General features: G+C 33.3%; 4 protein-coding genes and 1 non-coding gene across 6 annotated transcripts; 1 reads left to right on the forward strand and 4 right to left on the reverse strand.

The window, feature by feature from the left end:
• LOC124924038 (serine/threonine-protein phosphatase PP2A-2 catalytic subunit) lies at positions 1-3,933 on the forward strand. The gene is made up of 7 exons (XM_047464080.1): positions 1-176; positions 269-545; positions 1,339-1,453; positions 2,637-2,745; positions 2,828-2,905; positions 3,120-3,311; positions 3,448-3,933. The coding sequence occupies exons 2-7, from the start codon at positions 293-295 to the stop codon at positions 3,619-3,621; spliced, it is 921 nt and encodes a 306-aa protein (XP_047320036.1). The 5' UTR covers positions 1-176; positions 269-292; the 3' UTR covers positions 3,622-3,933.
• Positions 3,934-4,198: 265 nt separating this feature from the next.
• Positions 4,199-5,640, reverse strand: LOC124924037 (transcription factor MYB1R1). Of its 2 annotated transcripts, none has more exons than XM_047464078.1 (3): positions 5,212-5,640; positions 4,881-5,089; positions 4,199-4,679 (listed from the first exon to the last, which is right to left on the reverse strand). In XM_047464078.1, exons 1-3 carry the CDS (start codon positions 5,546-5,548, stop codon positions 4,266-4,268), a joined length of 960 nt encoding a protein of 319 aa, XP_047320034.1. In that variant the 5' UTR covers positions 5,549-5,640; the 3' UTR covers positions 4,199-4,265. The 2 variants fall into 2 exon arrangements, with proteins under 2 accessions (XP_047320034.1, XP_047320035.1); XM_047464079.1 differs by having other exon boundaries at positions 4,199-4,676; positions 5,212-5,639.
• Positions 5,641-10,752: 5,112 nt separating this feature from the next.
• Positions 10,753-13,289, reverse strand: LOC124926912 (glycosyltransferase family 92 protein RCOM_0530710-like). Its single transcript, XM_047467235.1, has one exon. It carries the CDS (start codon positions 13,057-13,059, stop codon positions 11,293-11,295), a length of 1,767 nt encoding a protein of 588 aa, XP_047323191.1. The 5' UTR covers positions 13,060-13,289; the 3' UTR covers positions 10,753-11,292.
• Positions 13,290-14,640: 1,351 nt separating this feature from the next.
• TRNAH-GUG lies at positions 14,641-14,712 on the reverse strand. The gene has a single exon. It is a non-coding gene; the product is annotated as a tRNA-His (tRNA).
• A 3,071-nt stretch (positions 14,713-17,783) lies between these two features.
• LOC124928221 (DExH-box ATP-dependent RNA helicase DExH15 chloroplastic) lies at positions 17,784-27,141 on the reverse strand. The gene is made up of 17 exons (XM_047468754.1): positions 26,567-27,141; positions 26,296-26,471; positions 25,948-26,061; positions 25,665-25,773; positions 25,492-25,578; positions 24,744-24,862; positions 24,285-24,453; positions 23,547-24,146; positions 23,192-23,470; positions 22,688-22,897; positions 21,952-22,305; positions 21,032-21,268; positions 20,161-20,381; positions 19,295-19,394; positions 19,063-19,209; positions 18,521-18,699; positions 17,784-17,994 (listed from the first exon to the last, which is right to left on the reverse strand). Exons 1-16 carry the CDS (start codon positions 27,095-27,097, stop codon positions 18,601-18,603), a joined length of 3,552 nt encoding a protein of 1,183 aa, XP_047324710.1. The 5' UTR covers positions 27,098-27,141; the 3' UTR covers positions 17,784-17,994; positions 18,521-18,600.
• Between the last annotated feature and the right edge of the window lie 627 nt (positions 27,142-27,768).

Raw genomic sequence — 27,768 nt, forward strand, 5'->3', positions numbered from 1 at the left:
TTTACGAAATCATAAAATTTCTGGCATTTTTAGAGAGAGAAAATAGACTTTCCGGTAACTAGGATAATGCGCGGTTGAGATTGTTCGCTGAAGATTTGACTTCCGATCTTTGAAATCAGACTCTCTGATCTCTGGTTTCGGATTCTGTATCTGCCTGATTAAATTTAAATCTTTTGGTATTTGCTTTGATTTTTACTAATTCGCGTCGTCAAGTGGCTGTGAGCCTGCGATTTCCTGTATCTGATTCACTGATTGGTCCATGTTTTAGATCGAAGAGACCTACAGTAGAACAATGCCGTCACAAGGGGATCTGGATCGGCAGATCGAGCAGTTGATGGACTGCAAGCCGCTTTCGGAATCGGATGTCAAGACACTTTGCGATCAAGCAAGAGCTATTCTCGTCGAGGAATGGAACGTACAACCGGTAAAGTGCCCGGTTACGGTGTGCGGTGATATCCACGGTCAATTCTACGATCTAATTGAGCTATTCCGGATAGGTGGCAAATCTCCAGATACCAATTACCTCTTCATGGGAGATTATGTTGGTGAGTGAGTCATAGAGGGGATTCGTATTTCCAGTTACTAATTTTTCTGTTTCGGTGGATGGTTCATGTTCTTAAATCGAATTCCTGTGATATGCATTTTATAATCCTTTTTTTGCCTTTTTGTTAAACGGAAATCATAGAGGATCAAGGCATCTCTTTGTTTTTCTGAACCGTAGAATATTGTTCTGTTCATTATACATCCGGCTGATTCTGTCTATCAATAGTAGACTGTAATTTCTTCTTATGATTAATTATTATGGAGGAAATTGGAATATCTGACGAACCAATCTTATGAGAGGTTAAGCTGCTGGATCTTATGATTGAGAGATATAAACATAGTCTGAGTAGGAGGAAGACCATATGGGAAGTCTTGTTTAGGGTGTTTTAAGCATTAAATTAGTTGGTGTTTGTGATGGATGATAGCTGCCTATGTAAGTTCTTCATCTAATTGAGGCAAAAAATCATTTTCTTCGATGAAAAAACAGTTAAAATTACAAAGTTGCTGCCAATCATGCATATGGCTTTGAAAATGTTATCCTAGCATGCTTAGACACAAATAAAATTGGAGGTTTAGGTGTCTTTTGCATGACATATGTTTGCTAACTTAGATTTTGTTGGTGATTCCCTAAATAACCCAATAGACTAAGGAACTCCAAACATTTACTGCCCCATGTACTTCATTCCTATCTATCAAATGCAAACAATACAAAAATGTTTGTTCAAGATTGGCTTGCTCTGGTTGAATGTTTCCAAATATCTCATTATTGTTTGATAATTATTTTGTGATATTCAGATCGTGGTTACTATTCAGTAGAGACCGTTACACTTTTGGTGGCACTTAAGGTTCGGTACAGAGATAGAATTACAATCCTCAGAGGAAATCATGAAAGCAGACAAATTACTCAAGTGTAAGAAATCCATCCACTTCATGACTTAATTAGCCATACTTGTTAGTTTCTTGCTTGAGAATAGCATTGCTCTCTCAATCTTTTTTGGGGGTTAAGACATTTTGCTTCCTCTGCAATTTTGCACATCAGAGAGTAATATATGCTTTTACCTTGGCAGTTCTACAATGTCTTCTTGTTTATTAAGCACATGCTGTCTGTTTTCTTTCTTCATTCTATTTTTAAATGATCATGAAGGCTCGAATCCAAGACCTTGGTCACGGGTCTTGTGCTCTACCACTGAGCTAAACAAAAACTTCTTCAGTTTCCTTCTTCATTCTACTCTTACTTGGGGGAAGTGTTTACTAGAAAAATCTATTCTCTCTTTTTTCTTTAAATGGATAACCTGCACAGAGCTGCATGCAACAGACAGTATAGTTCACATTATACAAAAAAGTTGTCTCCAGTAATTTCACAATATGAAATCAAACCCTTTTGCTGTCTTTCTAGCTACAACATGTTCAAGTTCTAGACGGTTTGGTGCTCATTATGTCCAGATCTACAAAATTTACCACTAAACAGAATATTGATTGATGACAAGTCACAAACTGTAAACACATGACATGAGACTTCAATTACTCAAATTATAATCTTTCAGACAATTATTAAGTCTTTTATCAGGGCTGAGTTGGGTTCTGTACTACACATGGAATTGTAAAAGAAGAAGAAAAGAAGTGGATATATGACGAGTTTTCACTACTTATGCATGCAGTTCAGTCCTGGATAAGCACTTGTCTTTTGCATCCTGACTTACATGATTTACTTTCTGCAGCAATGTGTAATGGTTTTGGCGAGAAATGATTTTTGAAACAAGTGAATTTTGAGTTTAATAAATATTTCATAAACTTTGAGTCAAAGTAACACCATATGTTAAATAGGAGTTTTGGGAGAATCACTTGAATTCTTATGAGAATCCTGCCCAAACAAGCTCCTAAACTTCTGAAAGAAAAAAAAAACTTTGAGATAATTTTACTTTGTGGAGGAAAGTATTTAAGGACAGATGCTGGTCCTTGATAATCATTTTTCCAAAACCTGTTTTTTGAAAGTCTCTGGATATCGTTTTGAATTAAAATAATATTGCCAGAATTTATGTTAATATTTAATTGTATATAATCTCTAACCTTCTTCTTTCTATAAAAAAAATCAGATATGGCTTTTATGATGAATGCTTGAGGAAGTATGGAAATGCCAATGTCTGGAAGCATTTCACTGACCTTTTTGATTATTTACCACTCACAGCACTTATCGAGAGTCAGGTATGAGTTATGGATTATTATACATTTATCTTATGAGCTTACTAATCTGTCTCTCATATCTACGACCCATCTTTTATGCTAGGTTTTCTGTTTGCATGGAGGACTCTCACCATCATTGGATACATTGGATAATATCCGTGCCTTGGATCGTATACAGGAGGTACATGACTTTATAATTTATGAATGACTCTTTATCTATGAAAAATTATATCAGATTAGTTATATAATACTAGGTGTAAGATTTGATTCTCCCAGGGTAGCTCAAGTGGAAGAGTATTGAACTATTTGGAAAAATGATTTAGAAAGACTTCATGGTCTGTCTTTGAATACTTGTATTGTCTTTTTATGTGTGTTTTAACATTGTGCTTACATAGGTTCCACACGAAGGACCCATGTGTGATCTATTATGGTCTGATCCAGACGACAGATGCGGATGGGGAATCTCTCCTCGCGGGGCTGGTTATACATTTGGGCAGGATATTGCCACTCAATTCAATCATACAAATGGTCTTTCACTTATTTCAAGAGCTCACCAACTTGTCATGGAGGGTTTTAATTGGTGTCAGGTTTGTTATATTTTCATATTTCATATTGGATTATCTATGTTTCCATGTTATATGGTTTCTTATTTTTGTAGCATCATAACTATATATTTTTTAATTCATATATTGGTTGATGAATTTTTTGTTTTTTGATGGTCAGGACAAGAATGTGGTGACAGTGTTTAGTGCTCCTAACTACTGTTATCGATGTGGAAACATGGCTGCCATACTAGAAATTGGGGAAAAGATGGATCAGAACTTCCTCCAATTCGACCCTGCCCCTCGACAGATCGAACCCGATACCACTAGAAAGACTCCTGATTATTTTTTGTGATGGCCTTGATCATTGTTTGTTGCGTTAAACCAAAGAGTTTTGTCTCTGTTTGAGGATCATCGATCGTCAACCTTAATTCTTTTGCTTGCAGTGCATGCGAATCTGGGATTCGAGATAACTTATGGAGGTGTGCCGAAATTCTCTTCTTTTTTATTCTTGGCTTATATATATATTATTATTATTATTAATTTTCTTTTGTGTTGTTAATTTATATGTATATTTTTCCTTTTGAGTAAAGGAAAAAGCAGCAATGACAGTGTTATAATGTGTTTATTGTAATTTTTATAGATTAGATTTGGATTGGATGTTGTTTATTCAAGTTCAAAATTGAAAAATTCAATGGTGGTAAAATTGAAGTATTCTTATTTTTTGGTGTTAAAGCTATTAATAATATATAGTTGCTGCGAAAGGATTGTTTATATATATTGCAGATAACTAGAATAGTGCAATAATCCCCCCCATTATAGAAAGATGCAACAATCTTTTCAATTACTGTCATTCAACAACGACCCCACGATCTATCTTATCGATACTGTACTGTACAAACAGGGTTCATTTACCAACCAAACAAACCAAATAGAGAACCTTGTATAATATTAAATTCACACAATAAGAATGGGGCCGGCCAGGTTATAAAAGATAATTCAAGCAACACTAATGATGCTATCCTCACTACTACTAGCACTACTCTTGAAACCTCCTCCTCCGGTCACCGCCTGAAACGCCGACGGGAGCCTTGGGGCGGCGGTGGTTTGTTGCTCCGATGATGTAGTGGATAGGTTCAGAGATAAAGGTAATTGGTCAACATTATTATTATTATTACTAAAGCTATGGTTAAGATTAAGATTAGCCATCTTTGCAGAAGGTGGAGCCGGGATCAATGGGACTGGACGAATGAGCTTGGATGAGGATGAGGAAGAAGAAGAAGATGTGTTCTTATTATTATTATACATGTCTTCCCTGACTTTCTGGAACCCTAATAGACTTTCAATGGATGTTGTATCTTTTGTTGTTTCTCTTTGTCCTTGTCCTTCTTCCATGGCTAATGAGAACTGCTGCTGTTTTTAAAAGACAATAACAACTAGATTGAGGGACCAGACCAGACCGGTTTAATATTATTATTATTATTTGAAGAAGAAGAAAACAAAATAGGACCCTTTGTTTCCATAACCAAGTATATATGTGGGTTTAGATTATTTTAATTTTATAAAATATTTAAAAAAAAAGTAAATGAAAAAAAAGAAAAGAGGAAATAATACCGAATCAGTGGTGATATCAAAGAGGCTAGATCGGCGGCGACGCCTATTCTGATTGGTTCGGCGTAGGTAGTACTTCTGAGCATGACTAGCTACCTGAGTTGGTGTTCTAGTCTTGACGAAATTTCTTGATATTCCTCTCCAATCTCCTTTTCCTACCCTTTGTAATCCCATCAAGAACAACCTGTGTTCTTCCTCTGTCCACGGTACTCCTAATCAATCCATGATGGATGTAAGCTAATTAATCAAGGTTGAAGATGCAATTGAATACAGACAATAATCTAAACTAATCTAGCTAATCAATATAAATTAATTAGGTGTAGATGAGATTTACCTCGTTTTCGCTCGCGGCTCCTTCCGGCAGCTTGTACGGCGTCATCGGAGGCATAACCACCGCCAGCAGCGGCAGATGGATCGGCGGCACCCGAGTCCTGTTGATCAAGTTGAGCTAGGTTATTCATGCTAGCGCATTTCCTGAAGTCTTGAGGTTCATCATAATTAGCTAGATTGCTCATACTGGCGCTCTTCCTGAACGATCCAGCAGCTTCCATTAGTCGGACTCCAAATAGCATGATTCCATCTCCTCCTCCTCTTCCGCCGCTGGTCTCAGAGCAGGTCCGACATCTGTGACCGTCAATTCCACACTTTGAACACGCGCCGCCGTTCATCATCGCCGGAATCTATTCCGGTGGTGGTTCCGTACGTACAATATATATAGATAGAAAGTCAAGCTCGTAAAGAAAGAAGAAGAGGAGAGAGAATAGAGAACACGGAGAAAGTAGTTGATTCGGGTTCATATATAGATGTAATTCATGTTTACTAAATAAATACAAACAAACTTTATTAATATAATCTTAATGGTATATAATATTTTAATTCAATAATTATCTTAAGGGAATCAGGATCAATTTTATAATATTGGTCATTAAAATTGTAATTAAATTAATTATAGCAAAGTACAGTACTAAATCAATAATTAAACAAGATGATTAATCCTTAATTTATCACACACGGTTCCCAAAGATAGATCGAAAGGCTTTTTGAGACCAATATTTTCCCATTATTTATTTATTTATTAGTAGAAGAAGAAGTGGTTGATTATAAATGTATAAATATATTGTTTTGATGAGTCAGTCAAGCCAATGGCAATGGCGGGTACATGAAAAAGAGTGGTGGAGATGCACCCACTACAAGATTTTGTAGCTTATTTGATTTGATATATCTATTCATCTTTATTATATTTGACAAAATATTTAAAAGTTTTTTCTTTCTACCAAAATTGTTACAAAGTAAAAATAATAATTCAATAATAACTATTTGTGGGTGGTCTTTTTAAGTTAGAATTATATAGATAAAAAGAATAATTAATTAATTGGGATAGTGGAGTGACTGGGATTGGATTGGGTAGGGTAGGGTATATATAGAGAATTAGTCTCCACCGTTGAAGTTGGTTGGCATATTCTTTTTTATTATGTGTGTTGGATTAAAATTAAATTGCGTCCTTTCCTTTTTGTGATCGATCGATCATCGATGAGTAGAAGTAAATATATACTTGTGTTTGTGAGGGTAATACCTTTTTGGGTCCCTCTTACACCTTTATTCAAAGTACATGGCCACTAATTCTCTATATGTATTTTTTTATTATTTTATATATAGACAAGGTTAATTAATTAATTAAGAAGTTAGTCTATTATGTCGGCTAAGGTAATCAGATCTACCTAAGTGCAGTTTTCAATATCTTCTATTTCTGAATCCTTAATTAATTCACTAATTCCAACACATAAATCAAGTATTTGGTTTTCATTCTAACTCAATATTTGTTATACGAATCAAGGGTTGTCTGACTCGTGACACTTGTTTTCGGTTAAGGTAATCAGATCTATCTTAAGTGCGGTTTTCAATATCTTTTATTTCTAAATCCTTAATTAATTCACTAATTCCAACACATAAATCAAGTATTTAATTTTCATTCCAACTCAATATTTATTTCACGAATAAAGGGGTTTCATGACTCGTGACACTTGTTTTCTTATTTAGATTCTAATTCAGTATTGGAATAATGAAAAATGTTTATAGAGCAAATGGACACAATTTGCATTATTGTTAGTGGGCAGTGGGTTCACAATCACTATCACATGTATATAAAGAGTGAATTACTAGTTTTGAATGTAAGATAATGAAAGGGGATTTTATTTAAGTAGTTGTTGTTATCTTTTATTGAGTTAATATGTGAGTGCTATATCTTTCTCTCTCACACACACACGCACATCACACATGTTGATTCTTGGTGGGATTTGGTTCAACGTGGGCTAAAAAGGAAAACTTTTTTCTAGAATTTGGCCAAGTGGAAACCAACTACCTGTTAATTCATTATATGTGCATGCATGCTTTCTTTTATAAATATATGTATCTCTTAATTCACATATCTTCCTTACTAAGTTGCATAAATTAAAGTTGACAACACCCCCTTTATAATTCATCAACACACTTTTATACCTTTTAACTTTTTCTATCTTTTTTTCTCGTTAAATTTGAAATAAACTAACTAAATTAATTCAAATATCAAGAGTGAGTGTCTAAGAAATCAAATATCACGAATTTAATAACTATTTAAAATATCTTAAATTAAAATAAAGTCATGTAAAGACAATGTTAACTTCTTACTTTCAATAAAGCAAAATCAATTACATAGTTCAAGATCTAGCGCCCAAATGAAAAGACTATTGGTTAGATTACTGTCAAGCCAACAGGAAGAGAAAGTGGTTAATAATCAGAATAGAAACAACATCGCAGTTAAAAGCTACACATTATTAAAATTAGATAACATAGACCGGATTATAGGAATGTTGACGAAAAAAATTCAAATATGTTAATTCTTTTTAATTAAGGATTGTTTAGTTTAGTATTCCGATGGGGAGAAGTCCGGAAATGTCGGTATAATGGAAAGATGTGGCAGAAAAAGTCAACAGCAGTTGGGACTAGTAGAGAACATGGGTACAATGGACGGTTATAACCCACTACATGCAGTTATACCCACGTCCAACAACTTGGTGCGCAGCTGAGACCGATAGAGAACGTAGGGATGGAATAGTGGACGGTTGTGACCCACTATTGGCAGTTAAGACCCACGTTCAACAGCAACTGTCTGACAGTTATTCTCACACCCTAAGTCAGTTATTTTTCTAGGCAGATAATTACTCTTTGGCTATAAATATCTCTTGAGTGAGAGTCCTTTGTAGTTGTTATTTTTGAGTGAATATAATTATAAAATTGGACGCAGCCCGTTTGTGTTTCTCATTCCCGCATATTTCTGTGCAAGAAATAAGTCTTGTGAGTTGGCTGATTGTTTTAGTGCGCAAAATAAGTCGTACAAGGGTGAAAAATTATATACATTCCGCTGCGTATAAACCCATTCTAATATAAGATCATTCATGATTATTTATTTAAACATATATATATTAGGTTTACTATTGCAATTATAAGTTTATTTGTTATGTCTCTAAGTTGAATGACGATGAATCGACTTATTTTTAGTGATTATGCGTATTATTTATATTACTATGAATTTTTTAGATATATGTTATTAGAAACTCATGGAGTTGGTTGAAGACCTTCATGTTTCGGTATTTTTATATAATAAATGAACCATTTAAAATAATATATATTATAAATCATGGAGAGCTTATATTCTTATACATGTTGAACGAATGTGGTTCAAAGGGAATACGAGTTTCACTTTTCATCACTAGGTCAAATGTCAAGCAATTATGTGGTATTTAAAATTAATTAAAAACTTCACTTTCAAAGGTAATAAATACAAGTCCACTTAAAAACTTTTATTTGGTGTCACAATCAGGATTCTATTAAAAAGAATTATTGACAAATTAAGCAAATTTGTTTGGATTCATATATAGTTATATTGTTTTTTTATGATTTATATTATTTTCTAAATAATATTTTAATTTTTGTTTTATTTAGTAAAATATATATTTTTAAATTAGAGTGTATGTTTAATTTAAATATAATTATTATAAAAATATTTTTTAGATGGTTTTTGTCTTGTCATAAAATAAATATGAATAAGATAAAAAAAAGTTCATTGGTGTTATCCAGCTTCAATGAGGATATCCTAAACCAACTTTAACTGCATTTATTTAATACCTTTTATATAGAAAAATATTAGTTGAAATAGCTCATATTGAAGATGATTTGAAATTATCAACCCTATTCCCAGATTGGTCTCGAAGTAAAGAATAATGAAGGTTTTTTCTAATTAAATTATATTTTTTAAATATTTTATTTGACAAACTCTCAATAATTAATACTTACATTTTATTTAAATGTTTTATCCTCAAAAGGAAATCGAATACATCATTATCAATTTTATTTATTCTTTTCATCCTCTTGCTCTATGAGTGGTCATTATAATTTACTTTTTTTTTTCCAGATTAATCTAAGATGTCTTTTGTATCTTTATTTATATAATTGTTTTTATTATTTATGCCTTTTTAAAGGAAATAATAATAGAGAAAAGAGACCATTGATGTTTGCAAAAAGACACGAGAAATAAAGTCGCATGTGACTGAGCCCATTATCTGGTTGATATTCTTTCTTCAATAAAATCATTTCATTATTAAATGAGATACTCTCCTACTTCACCATTTTATATAATTTTTAAGACATTAAATAATATTCGTTTGATATTTTATTAATTTATTTAATTACAAAAGTATGCAACATAATAATTTAAACTAAAATGATATTTTATCATAAACTATCAACAAATTATTCAAACAATATAAAATTATTATTATCTATAATTTAATAAATAATAATAATAATACTATAAAATCATTAATTATTGCACCATCTGTAATGAATTTTAAAATGGGTATTGTGTAATTGAGAGGTCATTTAAACTATATGTTTTTTTTAAAGAAGTCTTCAAGTAATATCTTTAATTTCATAGTTGTATTTCTTTTTCTTATTAAAAAAATGCAGTTAAATGAAATCACAACTTCATCTATCAGACAAATATGATAGCTGGATTATGTTTACATTTTTCTTAGATACTAAAAGCCAAGATAGTTGTTGAACATTGAAGGGATATTTTTATTTATCTATTTATTTTTATTATTATTATTATTATTTTTTTTTTTAAAGTGAAAAACTTTTGTTCAATTAAGAAGAAATTATGAATGAAAATATCAATTACAATTCATAATAAGAATTATCACAAGTTAAAACAATATTCTAAAATAACACAGATATAAAAGAAACTAATACATTAACAGAAAATTTCAAAAATATAATTACACTCATCAAATGGCACCATTAGTATATAAATTCCAGATTCTTTAATATGAATTTAAATATTTTGAACTTTGACCTCCACTATGTCTCTTTCAATTTTACAAGCTCCATTATTGACGGATTTTGACTAACTTGACTTAATGGTTATAGTGAAAAGGTAGTTACAAGCATTCTTCTTACGACTAGATCCAATCTCCAAAGAAAAAAAAAATGAAGAATCTACGAAACCATTTGTCATTTTTTATCTTAGACGAAGAGGTTCAAGAAATGAAAGAATTAAGAATACCCACAAAAACACTAATGCAACTGGTTGGAAAAAACTCCTACCTTCACTTCAATATATTCATGTGAGACAGGAAAATAAGAGTGCCGGGTTTTAATCTTATAAGAATAGGACAATGCCATCATCATGACATTTTTCTATCAAATTTGTTCGTGTTAGAGATTTTTTATCTCTTAAAAATTATTCTTGTCACTTGAGCTACCTTAGACATAAACTACGAACTTATATTAGGCTTAGAAGGTTAGGAGTAGGTGCCTCCCGAGAAGGATTCATGTTGTTAGATTATTTGTGCCATGTGAAGAATCAAGGAATCATCTTTTAATGCAATGTTCAGCCATTAAAATAATTAGATTATGCAATAGGAAGAAAAGTATGTCTTGAGTAAATTCAAATGGGTCACTTTTTCTATATAATAATATCAGAGGGGGGTTGAATCATTGAAAACATGAGAAATAAAATATATTGCTTAATTTGACATGGGATAGGAATATGGATTCATATGTTTACTCTAGATAAAACAATATTATTTGAAAACAAATTGACCAATTCTCAATGATTCTAACCCTTGTTTCTTCTTATACTGATAATTGGAAATAACACAATTGGATAAAATATTTTGATATTATGATTTCACTCAATCAATTTCTATTTTTAACTTTGTATATTCCGTTGTCAACATAAATTGTTCTTTGCTAATATATAGTAAGTAAATAAAGAAAGAAATATGATTAGCAATAAATTAAGATGCATGATGTTTGATTGGTACCTTTTTTAATTTGTTGTTGGTAATGGACCAATGGTGCATATATATATGATTCTTTACAGGTGATGATGCATTTTCTCCCATGGAAGTAATCCAGTTGAAGGATCGGCCAGATTAGTGAGCATAAAGTCTTTAAGCCCTGTATCCCATACCTCACAGAACTGCAATGGCCAATTTGGTGGTTCAATGGCTTCAGTCCCCAACCCAGGTGCTCTATCTCTCGACCCTTCATTTTGATTCTCTCGCCAGTCTACCACATAAGTGGCTACCCTTCTGTAAAACTTTGCCCTGAAAGCCTCCCATACCTGATACTTATAGTGGTTTATCACAGCCGTGCTTTGAGGTAAATTTAGGTATCTATATCCTTTTCTTAAACGAAAGTGATGAACTACATTGAGAAGGGTATCGTCTAGGGCCTCTGGACGGACAATTGATTTGTGCCGTTCAGGGCTTTGGAGACGACAAGTGTATCCTATTGTAACTCCTTGAGATGGGAGTGAATTTAATCCAGATGGTCCGAAACTGTGACAGGCTGTTCTGATTTCTGCAATTGGGGAAGAAGAAGAAATGTTGGTTACCAAACTTGTTAATGAATTCTTCCCTGGAAACCCTAGATTTGATATGGGTTTGTGTTTCCTTCTATTTGGATGAGGGAAGTAGAAGAATTCGTCAACATCGAAGAATCCAACCCAACTGCATTCATCTCTAGATCTCATTGCACAATGAGAGAATCCTGCTTCTTGTGTTTTGATCCATGGCCAAACATGTCTTGTGATATTGTAGTCCTCCTCTTGCTGAAGCTCTTTGATAACATCTTTGATTTCATCGTCACTGTTGTTGTCGTAAATGAACCATCTCTCAACTCCAAGCCAGGAATGGTAAATGATCCATTCGCGAAGTGAAGAAGCTTGATTCCACACCATTGTACACACACAGAGATTGTACTTGTTTGTTTTCTTGGGGAATTTAAACATCTTAGCCACTGAAGGCATCATCAAGAGAACGTGATCCTTGTTCTTCAATTGCGGTTGCATTCCAATGGTGACACGAATTCCATCTGCTTTATCAGGATTCATTTGTATAGTTCTTGGCAATAAACACCTAACAACTTCTTGAGCGGCCGTAATAGCCTTTGAAGTAAGAACATACCTCTCGCTTCTCTCCCAATTACCTAATCCAAAATGACAGTTCAATTGGCTAGGGTCCGATTCCCTACCGGATCGGAGATTCAGCCCCTTTACGAAAACAACAACCGTCTCGTCATACATAACCGCCGCATACACAATTGTCTCCCACGAATGAACTGTATTATTATTATAATCATCGTTTGAAGAAATTGCATCATTTCTTCCTCGCGTCTGCAAATTCACCGCAGCAGCGGAGTAATTCTCCGGCGGAAGAGGACACCTGACTATCAACCGACGCTCATCGTGTTCTTCCGCCGACAATATATTATAAATAATCCTATTATTATCTTTGGAGTTTCCGGTTTTACTAAAGTAAACGCAGGTATTAATTATGGTCCTCCGATTATCTCCACTACTACTACTAGTAGTACTACTTAGCAAGAGTAGGAGATAATCTGGAAAGAGAACTCGATCTTCGATTCTCAAAGGAAACGAAGATAAGAAAGCGTTAAGACGAAACCGCTCCGTTGAGAATGAAAAGATAGAGAAAGTGGAAGGTATAAGAATCCGATCGGAGAAGTAAAAGGAAAATGAAAAGAATGCGAGGAAGATGAAGCAGCACGTGAAGAGAAGAGACCTTAGGCAGTGGAATCTGGAGATTCGTTTGCGCTTCCTCCGTTGGTGCTCGGAATCCATCACTTCATTTTGCAGCAGCAGCAGCAGCAGCAGCTTTAGATAGATCCGGCGGGGAGTGTGCAGAGAATGATTCCTTCTTATTCCTTTGGTTCTTATTCCGGAAAAGCTGTTAATGGAGAAAGTGGTGGTTGGTTAGTAAATTAGAGAGGATGAAGAAGAAGAAGAAAAAGAAAAGAAAGAGAATATTATTATTTTGGTGCAGAGGCACCGATGCCTGCCCAAGAGCCTCGCCGACTAGTTGGAAAACGCATGATATATTAGCCGATAACAAACAATTATTTTGTGCATTCAATTTTTTTTTATTATTAGTCATTACATAGACTAGACTAGACTACCAAGGTAGTTTTCCATTATTTGAATATTCAAGATATTAATAAATATTTTATTTTAATTACGAAAGACTAGTATGATATTCACAGTCAAGTATATAATCTTTTTTTGGTTGATTATTTACACTAAGTTTGCCGGCAGAATTTAACATTTTGTTGATTTTTTTTTTTTAAATTAAGAAGAATTAAACTTTTTTGGTCTTTTAACTTTGGTGGTGAAAGTAATTCCTAAGAGTAATTTTACTTTGACCGTCTTAAATAAAGGTAAAATTCATAATTGTGGTTAGGCTAAGTTTATCAAATTAAAAAAAGAATTTAACATTTTAAAGTAAAATAGGACATTGTTTTTTACATTTTTATTAAAACACAAAAAAATAAATTGCAAGAAAAATCCTTAATATTTAATTTGTATCTTAGAACAACTATTTTACCTCAGATGAAAGCATTAGAATTATCTTGTTACCATAAAATAACATGTCTCCTTCATGTTGCAAACCAAGTTAATTGAATTTTAAAGTATGCATGAAGAATTATTTTTAATGAATTAGTCAATTATCATCAAGTTTTTATTAAAATTGTCTTGAAACATTTAATTTTTAAAATAAAATTCTTATGACTTCAACTATTCTAGTGAGTTCTAAATGAGTTTTATATTAAATTAAATTTATTTTAGAAGGATACTTATTTAAATAATTCACAGTTAATATGAAAGTCATATTAATTTAAGTAAAACATCAAGTAAATGAAAAAAAGAAAAGAAAAGAAAAGAAAAGGAGTTAACCTAACTTACAAAAAAAAGACAATAACATAATCATAAGAGAAAAGTCTATCTTCCTCCCATCCATATCTATATGAAAACCTGGATCTAGCTATTATCAGTTAACTCTAAACCATTTTTTGACTTCTTTAATTTCTTAGGTTTTATCAGTTAAATTGGTAATTCTCAAAATTTTAATCCAATATTTATTTATAGATAATAAAACAAACTATGAAAGCGAAACAAATTACAATCACATAATAAAGCCAAAACATAGTATATCAGCATTTATATTGTACAATGGACTCAAAGTTCTATACATCAATCATCCAACTAATCATTATAGTGCAATTGCTACTAAAACATATTATATATAGATGTTGAACCTACTTTCAAAAACCTTTAATTATTTATTATATGTTTGTCTCTTTACCCAAAATATGAATTATGTTGTCTTAATCATATCATTAATTAATAGATTAAAAAAAAACAAAATGTGGCTGCTGGGATTCGAGCCCAGGTCTCCACGGCCACAACGTGGAATTCTTACCACTAAACTACAGCCACTTGATGTTGATGTTCAGTAATTATAAGATTTTTTCTTATTATTTTCACTTTAATTACTATTAAACCAGCTCATCTTGAATTAGAACAAAATTATTATTGCAAACAAGTATATGTTATAGTATATGCCTCGCCTCTCTGGACAATTCTATTAATCAAATTTTAACATTTAAATATATCTGATGATAACGTCATCATACAAATTAAAAATAATAAATTGTGTATTTTGTCATGAAAGTAAAATGACAAAATATGACAACTTCTCCTAGAAGGCACTAGTCCAAGTTGGAAAAATATACTATTATAAATTCAATTTTTCTTTTAAATGAGTTGGATTAACATATTTTATTTTATAATTTTTTTATTTTAAAATAATGATGTGATAAAAAGTTAATTAAAAAAAATCAAATAACTTCATACTAAGAACTACCTATTATCAATAAAAAAAAATTTGAATTTTACCTGGATTTTATTCTAAAAACCTTGTTTGGTAAAAACTAGTAAAAAACTGATTTTAAAATTTAAAACTTAATTTACTCTTTGACTTTAGAGGATATGGTGTAGGTGAGAGAATGGTGGTTTAAAGATAGAGAATAAAATTAGAGGATAGTTTTAGTATTTAAATGATAAAATTAATTGATTTGATGATTAATAAAATGTTTAAGTTTTGAAATAAAGACTGAATTTTATCCCAAAATTTTTTGTATCGAACGAACAACTCTTTACTCCAAATAATAGTTTATTATTATGTTATGAGTCCATTTTTCTATAGAAAAAATGACATCAAAGTCAATCAAAATTATCTCCAAGGAAATCATTACAGATCATACATTTGTTTTGTTGCGAGTCACATCATCAATTATTCTTCAGTATGAATGGGAGTGTCCTTAATTTATGTGGATCATATCCTTTACCCTCATTTTAATTTACTATTTTAATTTAATTTCAATTTTAATACCAAACAAACTTAAATTGTGACTAAAAAAGTAAAAATTACATATTTAATTCCTATTAAGGAATCAAAACTATGACAAAATATGAAAAATGCATGCACAAATATTCTTTCTCATCAACCAATCTTTGTTTCGGTTAAAGCAATTAGACTCCATAAAATCATGACAATAAATAGAGAAAATATTAATTAAAGAGACGTATTGAAATTTGCTAGATAAGACCGAATATAGATATCTCAATCAAATTTCAAATAATTCATATTAGCAAGACAATCTACATAAGGCCGACTTTATAGTGTAGGCCAAAAATGGTAACCATAACATATAAAGCCTAGTCGCTATCGGTTAATTAATTAATCCATTTAAATCGTTAGAAAATGTGAGTGACTTTTTAATATTTAATATAAAAGAATGTTATTAAATTAGATAAGATTAATTTTATATTAATATTTTTATCAACTTTTTATATTTTTCATTTTTTTAATCTTTTTATTTTTATAACACTGTATTTTTTTTCCTTCAGTTTATTGGAAATGCAATTGATATAAAATACATACTAGGTGCTTTACGCTGGCAGACTTTGTTAATTTTTTTCAATGAGCTTGACTTTTAAAACACACCACAAATCTTTACAATTAAAAACTCTAAACTAACAAATAAAATTATCAATTGACATCTTATACGTCTAAAACGTACGTCCTTAAATAATGAGATTTCATTAATTTCTTGTACTTAATATCTCTCTATGTTCTATGTCCATTTCATCATTTAACATAATTTATATGTCAAACGCACTATTCTTTTCTGTATTCATGTTGTCAGAAAATTAATTTAGGGTCTAAGCTCTCCCTTCCTTAAAGTATTATTTGTCAATAGATATAGCAAATATATTATTACTAGCAAGAACCAAACCGGGCTGGCACGGGTTAACTCCTTGATTAGTAGGATAGAAAGAACATGAGTACGCCGTTGATTACTAGGTAGAAATATATATTCATTATGTTTTCCAAAAAAAATATATATTCATTATAACTCCTCACACAATTATATATAGTTCTTACTTATAGAGAAATAAATCAACGAATATTATTATACGCGAAACTACTAAAACTGAAGTTCATCATTTTGTCTGGTCGGTATCCAAGATTTATTCAAGAATTCTCTCAATTTCCGTCATATAATTATCTCATTTATTCTCTTTCCCAATCATTTCTTAACAAAAATATTAAAATATTTTTTATTTTAAATTAATATTTTTTATTTTGTTTATATATATTAATACATTTTAAATTTTTTTACCAAAAAAATATATCACCTCCTAAAATCATCATTTTTTCCTTCTTTAAGTTATTTCAATGACTTTAACCCAATAAAGACTTAACTTGTTAAATCAATACTCAAAAATAAAAAATTACATTTTTTACAATAATTAAAAATAACATTTGCATAACATAATTATTGAGGATGAACATAATATTAGTACACCTATTGAAATGAAAACGCTTTCGCCGATGTCAAACTGATGATAGATAAAAATAATCGATTTCATATTTCAGTAAAAAAATAAAAATAAAAATAAAGAAGCTCATATTACACTTCAAAATGCATTCACGGATCATTTGTGAGAGGAATATACCAATTCCGAAGATACACATTTTTTTGGGTATGAAATACATTTTTAATAATACTTGTTTTTTAATAATGATCTGATGTTTAATTTGTTTATTTTTTAATAATATTTGTTTTAATATAATTTTTTTATTTGTTTGTGTATTGTAATTTGCATTTATTTTTTTATAAATTACTTATCTATAATTAATTTTATCATAGTTTTCTTTATTGAGTGTGATTTAAAAAAATATTGGGGTTTAATTTGTTAAGTAATAAAGATATAGGTAGTAATTGAAAATGTTAAAAAATTAGTGTTAAAATATTTTTTTAGTTTTGAAAATGAATTTTTGGGTTGGAATTAATGTTTGAGGCAACGCTTAGTTTACAAATGAGTTTCTAGGTTCAAAATGGTCCAAGTCTAGTCTGTTTGTCTTAAGTGGGATCCATACTTTTGTTTGTGCACGACTGTTACATATTTTTTTTTTCTATCAAGCAACACTACTAGTACTATTATCTTAAACAAATAACAGTTTCTTTCCATTTATTTAGGCTACCGCTGAACAGCCTAAAAAAGGTCTAGTAAAGTTCTTTTTTTATGCCCATACTAGTATACTCGGTTTCCTTTTACTATTAAGTAAAAGAATTACCTTATAACTTAAATGCTTCAAACTCAACTCCATCCTGCTGCAATTTATCCAACAAATTCACTAGAAGCTACCATCTGCAACATAACAATATTATCATTCAACATCATGCATCCTAGAGTAGTTTGATTCCAAAGTATATTTATAGTGGAGAACCTATGGTGCAGCACATTTTAGTAGGTACTATTACAAGTCTTTACTACTTTAATTGAAATCCAAAGTAAAAAAAAATAGTTTATCATGCCTTGGCGTCAATGACATCTATCTCCATTTTTCAGTGCCAAAACTTTTGACCATATATAATCATAGTTAAGCATTGTTTTTCAGACTAGGGTTTTTCAATGGAGGAAATTGCACAACATACTACTGCCATGACCCCCACTTTATTTAAGGTATTCTTAGTTAAGATTCTTTACCACTAGAACTACTTTGGGTGGTACATAATTAAGCTTTGTATTCCCCTCGTAAGATGAAACTAGATCTGAATAAGCAGTCTTCTTTTCAGAACATAGATGGCCATTTTAAGAATATTGTTTCTTCATGCATAGCATAATATATTTTTTAATCATAGCATAAAATCTTTAGTATATCATATCATATTACCTTTCCTTCTTCCAGCTGTGCATACCCTTCAAATATGATGTTGGTAGATAGAATCGAGTTAGAGGTCTTTTCGCTTGTGGCTAACCAGTTAGCTCACTAATTGGTGGACGCTCCATGACATTTGAGGCACTTGCTGCAAGGCTTTGCAGCAATGGGTCAATATCAGGTAATTTAGGTACCTACATAGAGAGAAAGTTAAACACTCGGGCCTTGTTTAATGAAAGGTTATTCATGATTAATCAAAATAACCCCTTATCCCATCAGTAAGAGAATCAACAACTAAAATATCCTTACTTTAATTTTATAACATATTAAAAATTAACTACAAAGAATATTTTAGTCATTTAACCTAATAATCTACTTTTCATCAAATAAATTTATTTTTCCCTAAAAAATTGGACTATTTTAAAAAAGAACTACATCAAACAAGCCCTTAATTTTCTTCTCATATATATATAGGCTTTACACATAGATTTACACCCATGTTAAGTGGAAGGTTGGAATGGATTATGTAACCAACAAATAAAACAATCCCATTGTACCTGAGCTAATAAATCAATTGTTCTTCTCAATAGCCTAGCTACATCTCCTTCATCCATGGCGCAGTCCATCATTATTTCTTTCCATGTTAATCCAGAAGTCCAGGCTTCAACCATACCTGAAAACTGGCCATCCAAGCAACAAGATATCTGCATATAGCAAACATGGTCATGGTGATTCATCAAACATAATCTAATGCAATAGAAAAAACAAATCTTTATAGAAAAAGTGCACCTTTACACCATGCTTCTCCTGAAGTTTCAGCAAGGAGCTTCTTTGTTCTTCCAAAGAATTGATTACTTGCATCACGGCACTTGAAGGTTCATATATAAAGCTATAGATAAAAGATACTATAAGACTTCTGCCCATTAATCTCCAAGAAACTATAGGGCTTTGTTTGATTTGGGGATATATGAGATACTATAAGTGTTTTTTTCAAATAACCTTGTTTGATGTAGATTATAGAAAATCAGATAAAAAAACATTAGGGGTATTATAAATATATGTTGTAACTTCCTACCTAGTAGTGGTAACTACCTAATAGGGGTAACTACCCATTAATATTTAGTGTATAAATAATTAAATATACTAGCATATTTCATTATCATTACAAAAAAAATCAGAGGTGTTTAACCCTCACCAATTCTCTCTCTAAAAACTCATAAGAGGGTATTTCTATTGATGTGATTTACGAGTCAATTGTTGATTGGTCAGTGGATTATCTGAAATTAATCCCAAATAACCCACGCCAAACAAGGCCAGGTATATGTATCTTGCATGGGAAAATTAGAAAAAGTAGCTTCCCAGTTGTCACCTTAGCTCCACATAGAAACTGAGTATGTGCATCTTGCAGTTATTCATTCCATACTAGACATTGCTTGGAATATGGAAAACAAGTTTCACAGTTTTCTTTTTGTTTTATTGGTGGGAGGGAGTAATTAAAAAAAGTCGTTAATGCGAGATTTCACAAATGGTTTCTTAATTTGCATGAGGTCATCGGTGTGTAATCCTACCGTACATTGAACAGTTATAAAGATGGTGTTAACTCCTCACAGGCAAGAAAAATCATCATGAACATGATCCTGAAAATAAAACTATACCTGTTATTTTTCCATGGACGAAGTTTAATCCCTTCCGAAACTAAACTGCCACAAACGGCAGCAAACTGTGCAGGCTTTAGACTTAACAAGATTTTATTCCGTAGGACCATTGCAAGCCAGAGTTCATTTTCTCCTCGAATTGCAGAAGCTGTTTCACCAAGAGGAAATATCATGTGCATATTTATATCCAGTGCTCTGGCTTCATGGATGACATTGCTGACCTACAAAACAATTTTGAATCATTAAAGACAAAACATTAGGCAGATATGAACTAAGAGATCACCTCACAAAACTTCTATATGAAAAGAACCACTAAGACATACATCCAAGACCACCTCAAGGATATGCTACTCAAACAATCTCATTTAAACAATAAATATTTGGAATATGGTGGGTGCTAAACATATGGATCTCATCTGTCACAATAATCTGCCATAGTGTTTTAGAATATTGGACTAAAGTCATATAAGTGAACAAAATACATTTTTCGCTAAGTGCCTCAAATTTACCACCCAAATTCCCTGTGAACACATATAATTACAATGATTGCTGATATGGTTATAAGAGAATCTATTCTGATCCCAAAATAAAACAAAAAGGTCACAGCAGTACATAGGATGTAAGAATATTTCCACCATAAAAAGATGTTCATTATGTGAAGGCTTGGGTTCGAGCCTTCATGATTTTAAAAAAGTAAAAAAAATAAAGAAGCTCATTATGTTAAAATACAGGAATCTGGAAACATTGTAAGCATGCAATTTAGGACTTTGACAAACAAGCAAAGCTAAAGAAACATGGAAGATGCAATAACTCACTTGAGTGAATCTTTCACCAATACGTTCTTATATAATAATAACTATGGTGCACTTACCTGCATGAATTCCCTCCATCCAGAAGGCTCGATTTGCTCTATCCTGTTAAGCAAGCGACTTGATCTAGCCTTCAAGCGTTCAATCTTTTCCTCTGTGAACTTAGTCATGTCTAAAATCTTTCTATACTCCTTGAAGCCTTCCGTGCGAACGATCCTTTTCTTCAAGCGTGACACCTTCCTCCTTTGATCTTTATAACATTCAACAGCAGACAGGTATGCTTCTGAAAACTGTACCACCTAGCAAGAGAAGTAGAAACACAATCATTACCTTTTTCTTTCCCACAAATTTTGAAGTGCTTATGAGCATTTACAGAGGTCTGTTAAAGCATATAGACAAACCTGTCAAATTACCCAAAAAGGTCAAGCCTAAAAATGAATAAAAATGGTACGTAGACAAGTTTGTAAGATGTCCATTCTTAAATCAAAACGGTGTGAGCCATGATCAGATTTTGTACAAATCGCAACCATGTTTAGATGCATAAATATGTGCACCTTGTGAAAATGTCGTCTACAAACATACAAGCCCTTTTAAAACAAAACTGCATTGCGTCATGAAGACTGAGTTTATATGCTCCAACATCTGTCTAGACAACTAAATGAAAAATTATCCTCATTGAGACACAATAAACTTAAATATTCACTTTGGCAATGAATATAGGGTGAAAGCAGTTTCTTCCTCCACACTTTCATCTCAATCAAGAAAGGAGGAATTTGCACAGGATAGGACGTATTCGAGATGATCAAATCTAATATTTTTGTTTTCCTTTCGGTTTGATCCTTGACTTCCAAAAAGTGAATACTCTTCGTGTTCACAATTTTTAATTCATAAAAGTTAACCTTCTTTAAACTAAAAGAAGAAGAAGGGTGAAGCAGCAAAAGAAACAGTTGTAGCTTCTTTGTTTCATGTAACTGTATCTTACTTCATCATCTTCAGAGAGAGAGCTCAGAACAGGAACATTTAAACTCCAAGACCAGGTCTCTAGTGATCCATCCATGCACCACAGGCCACCTAGTCCAGATTCGGCAACTTTTTGCCACTGAATTGGCTCCTTATCAAGTAACCTTGCCATAATGTCCCGTGGTAGAGCATCTCCATGAGCCAATGCTACATTTGGAAAACCTGCTTTATATACTGTTTTAATCCAATTCTCTGTAAAAAGATACCAAGAATTGTCTGAACCCAGAGCCACATGATATGACGGTGCAATGATATTATTGCTATAAGCAGATGCTGCTCCAACTGTATCAATGCTGAACAAATCATTGGAAGCAACCTGAAGCAATATAAAATAAATATAAGTTCTACCTCAACCATGAAGAATGAATATAATAATTTTTTTTATGTATTTAGTAAACAGTTCCCACACAGACAACTAGAGGCAAACTCCCCTAGAGTGAAAAGAAGATATAACCTTGACAGAAGGAAAAGAGCCTATCAGATGAATAATACCCTCGGTCTAGTATTCACCAAATATTACTCTTCTACTGATAAGAAACACAACTTTACATTCTTCTACCAGAAAGATTTTTCAAAGACATGAAAACCCAATTAATAGGTAGTCATGCCATGTTCCTAGCAAAATCCACAAATACCTTTCCTGTTGTGAAAATATACTCAAACAGCTTTGTTATCTTAAGTTCACAGAAAGCACTTACCATATCCTTGACCTTCGAACCATCAAGACTATCAATCTTCCCAAGATAAACAGCTGGTATCAACTGTTGAACTCCTTCACCATCATTATATTGCATTGAAATAAATGGCAGGTGACCATCTTCTTTAAAACCTTCCAGTACAGGTTTTAGAGCACATATTCTCTCCATTTCCAGTTTTGCCCGCAACTGTGACCGCAAGAGCTTCTCTGCCTGAGATGGAAGAGGAACTTATCTCAATATGATACATGATAAAACAGATAGAACAGTGGTATAAGCACATGTAAATTAGCTTGGTGACAGGAAATCAATCTTTTGAGTATAAGGCAATCAGAAGAAACTTTCTACAAGGTAACAATTTAGTAAGATCTAAATTAGCAGTCAATGGGAGAACCGAAGATACAACAAACCAAATGTAATTCCTACTCACATTATGCTCAAGTCATTAAGTATCGGTACTAGCCATCAATTCAAATAAAAAGCAAAGACTTGATCAATCAGACTTACTTTTAGTTCCTCCTGTAAATCAGCAATCTCCTTATAAGCTCTCCCTGACAAAATCTTTCTACTCTTACGATCTATGGCCTCATCACTAATTTCAGAAGTAAGCATTTCTATCTCCTTCTGCAATTTTGAAAGTTCCTCTTTTGCAGCAACCATCACATTGCTACCAACATAATTTCCAAAGCTTTGCTCTACTAGTTTCCTTGCTTCCTCCAAAGTTCGTCCTGCTTTGGAATCTTGAACACCATCCGACTCTTTTGGTCTGTGAGTAACTTTAGATCCCTGCAAACCAAGCAATAACTAGTCATCCCAGACTAATAACTAAGTGAGAGAGCAAATAATAGATTATAATACACACCGCAAGAAGATTAAGGACCATTCCATAAGAAGCAGTGAACTGTGAGACAAGAGGATCAAGTCCAGCGAAGAGGAGCTTGCAGCATTCTTCAGCCCCCTCAAAGGGGGTCTGGATAATGACTACATTACCACTTTCATCAATACCTCTTCTACCTGCCCGGCCAGACATTTGAAGTAATTCATTTGAAGTGAGTCGAATTCGTCCACTTTCACCCCTTTTACTAAGGGATGAAATAACAGCTGTCCTAGCAGGCATGTTTATGCCAGCAGCAAGTGTTTCTGTAGCAAAGACTACCTTAATAAGTCCTCTTTGAAACAGCTCTTCTATAAATGATTTCCATAGTGGTAAGCAGCCAGCATGATGTGCAGCGGCCCCTCTAAGAAGTCCTTTAACCGAAGTTTCCCTGACAGCGTCAGGATATTTAATGCGGAATCGCTTCAAGGCCAGTTGAACCTCACTCATCTCACAATCATCAAGGAGTTTGCAATGTTCGAGATACTGGACAGCCGCATCACAGCCCTTCCTGCTGAAGATGAACCAAATAGCAGGCAACATATTTCTATCATGAAGCTGCCACAGTGTATCAACAACTTGAGGAACCTGAAAGATTGGTAGCTTACTGGAAGTTAGCTCATATCTTTGGAAGATTCTTAAGATACTGCAGGAATTCAGTATATCACTCTCCTCACAGTGATAAATGCTCAACAACGAAATGTGGGTAATGTATAGTTATCATACTTGTGAACGGCGAACGTTATTCATATCATTTCTTGTTGAAGTGGATTCCCCATTTGTGTTACTGCTGTAGTTATTCTCATGTCTTCTTGGAAATCGTTTTCTGGATCCCTCGTCCCTGTGTGACTGAGCCCCAGATGAATAAAGTTGCAAATAACTAAGTGACAGCTTCCTGTTAAAACAGAATTTGGAATTAGTATAAATAACCAGTGTTAAGGAATAGAAAGACAATTGAAAAGAAATGTGGCTTGATGGTTAGACTGTTCAATGAACATCATGTGTACAATACTTTGGTATATACATTGTTTGGGCAGTTGTCTTTGCGACAACTCTATTAACACAAACTTTAAAAAATTTTAAAAAAAGACAATTGATAAGAACCAAAGTGCTTGAGCCTAAAATTTATAGACTTCCATTTTGAAAATTATAACCCAACCCGAAATATTTGAATTCAGATACTACCTATTCATGGCTGTTCCCTTCTCATTAAGAAGGGGTAGCAGTGATGTTTTCGCAGAGAAAAGCCAAGTCAATGGAACAGGACGCTCAGACGATGTGACTAACTCAGTTCTACCATGAATCTGGGTAATCAACATAAGAAGTAAAAAATGAGGTAAGAAGAAACCGATAATTGAACATATATGCAAGCTGTAACTTCAAATTTATATCACCGAAATGCCAAGCACACAGTTAAGGTTTGAAGAACATGAATCTCACTTTGGAATAGAATGATTTAGAATAAATATTGGTACAATATGAACTCTTAACACAATAGTATATTATTTAATGACCAGCATGTCTGAACTAGCTTGTGCCCATCTCAACTAATCCCGGGGAGGGTGCACAGCAACCCACCGCCATGACCATCCACTTGAATTCAGGGGCTTTTAATTGGAATCGAAATGTGACATTAGGGTGGTCAGCCCCTTAGTCTAAGCCTTTGGGCATCTGAGCGACCCGAGGTGGGAATAATAACAGTAAATATAGAAGCCAACTTTATGCATATAAAAAAAATTCAGGGATATAAAAGGAAATCTTCACATTCATATCTACTCCAGAATAGAAATATTATTGGCAGCATTGGAGTGGTCGGTCCATCTGGCTTATCTTTTATAGTTACATCAGTGCACCATGAAATGGTAACTAATGTATTGTGGATTAACATAGAATGTCACGTCAATGAATAAACTATATAATTTTCATGTGTTACCTGACCAATCCAACCAGCCAACTCATCTGGATTTGCAACTGTTGCGGATAAACATATAAGTTGTACCTCTTTTGGGCAATAAATAATCTGCAAACAAAGTGGATGGTATCAAAGTAGTTTCACCATTACGTTATGAGGTTGACATTGGGAGTAGAAATAGAAGAACCACTCACTATCTCTTCCCACACAGTACCCCGATATATGTCACTTAGATAATGTACTTCATCTAAAACTATTACATCAACATGGAGAAGTCCACTATCAGATGAAACGGTGCCAACACTGCACAATTAATATATGAAATCAAAACAATCATTATTCACCAAATTAAAGCATAAATTTCGTCATACATGGAATAATTTGTTGGCTTATACTGTTGGACTCGCACAACTTGAAACTGATTGCATGAAATCTTTATCAGAACAAATAAGAAACAAACAATCTGAAAAAACTTGCCTCCGGTATAACATATTGCGGAGAATCTCAGTAGTCATGATAAGGATTTGTGCATCTTTATTGACAGCAGAGTCTCCAGTAAGAAGACCGACATCATTATCACCAAATGTTTCACTGAATCATTAGTAAAAAAAAGGTCCTTCAACAGAAGTCAATAGAGTTAATTGTGTCCTCTATCTAATCAAGTTATACCCTTTGCTCGGACCATTTTTTGGGAGGCTAACATTAAATTGTAGAAAGTATAGATCGACAAAGCATAAATAAAACGATTCTTCTTCAGCAGATGACAATTGTGTTACAGTCAGCATTTGACAATCCAAGAGAGAGCGTAAAAATAGAAGATTGTACCGAAATTCGCGGAACTTTTGATTTGATAATGCCTTAAGAGGAGTAGTATAAAATATTCTCTTTCCTCTTGCTACGGTAGCAACAGCTGCAGCTTCAGCAATTAACGTTTTTCCACCACTTGTAGGGGCAGACACTACTACAGAGGAACCTCTTAGGAAAGCTTGAATAGCCAATCGCTAGAACAAGAGAAGTAATATGAGGTTTCTAAAAAAACGCAAAAATACTGATATCATACAACTAATGTAAGTTAAAATTTAAAGGACATAAGGACCTGGAATTTGTCGATGCGAAAGTCGTAAACAGAAGCAAGCTCTTCGACATCAATAATCTCTTCACCATACTCTTTCACTTCATTCCGAATCCTCTCCACTCTCTGCCATCTGAATTCCTTGAGTCTAGAATTACCACCGGAAGAATCTCTGTCTTCATCCTCTGTCAAACTGTCAACGTCATCTCCACTCCGTTCAGTTTCATCCGATGCCTCGCCAACAACTTCTTCATATTCATCCGCCGCTTCATCATCTGTTTCAAAATCTTCGTCATCGTCTTCGTCTTCTTCTTCATCTTCGCCATCGGACAGCTGAGCCTCCGGCGGAAAAATTGACCTCGGGAACTTGAATGCTCGTAATGGCGGCGGAAATAAAAGACTTGACGTTGGCGATGGTCTGAGGAAGACGAAACCTAATCCGAGAGTTCGGGATGTTTGATTGGGATGAGGAAATGCTGAAGTTCGATGCGAACATGCGCTGCTGGTTTGAAGAGGATGAAGAAGATACTGAATAGAGGAGGGTATTGCGTTCATGGCGGGGAAAAGAGATATTTCGGATGATTGAGCATTTCTCGGGAAACAATTCAAGCGTAATCTATTGGGAAATTTGAGGAAATGACCCCAAAATAGGGCCAAATAGTCGATGGTGCGGCCCAAGATTTTTATAGCGCTGGTGACCCCCAAATTTTTTAATGAGCATTTTACCCATGCGTCACGCACCCTCCAGGTGCGTGACGCACCCCGAACCCTATAAAGGCTTAATTTTTTTTCATTTTCGTTTCAGTTTCTCTCTCATCCAGCCCCTTTCTTCCCGTCTTCTCCGCCGTGAAACCCTAATGGTGGCGGAGAAGATTTTCTCTTCTTTCTCAGCGATGAAGAACGAATCGAAGAGGCACCGTCGACCATGGCACCATATTCAACGGCCTATAGCTTCGAAGAACATCCAATGGAGACGAGTTTGCACAGCGCTGAGGATTTCGAACAAATTGACATTTCATTCGGCCATTCCACTATATTTTGTGTTTATTTCGTTATTGTTTGTTTCGTGTTTGTTTGTTCCTCATTGATTCGCTGATTCCTTTACTGATTCGTTGAATGCAGATTGTTTGTTTGGTAGGATGCGTCACGTTGGATGCGTCAAGATGGATGCGTCAAGATGGATGCGTCAAGATGGATGCGTCAAGATGGATGCGTCAAGATGGATG

The sequence above is a fragment of the Impatiens glandulifera genome, chromosome 2 (genome assembly GCF_907164915.1).
Source record: "Impatiens glandulifera chromosome 2, dImpGla2.1, whole genome shotgun sequence".
In the NCBI taxonomy this organism is placed as follows: domain Eukaryota; kingdom Viridiplantae; phylum Streptophyta; class Magnoliopsida; order Ericales; family Balsaminaceae; genus Impatiens; species Impatiens glandulifera.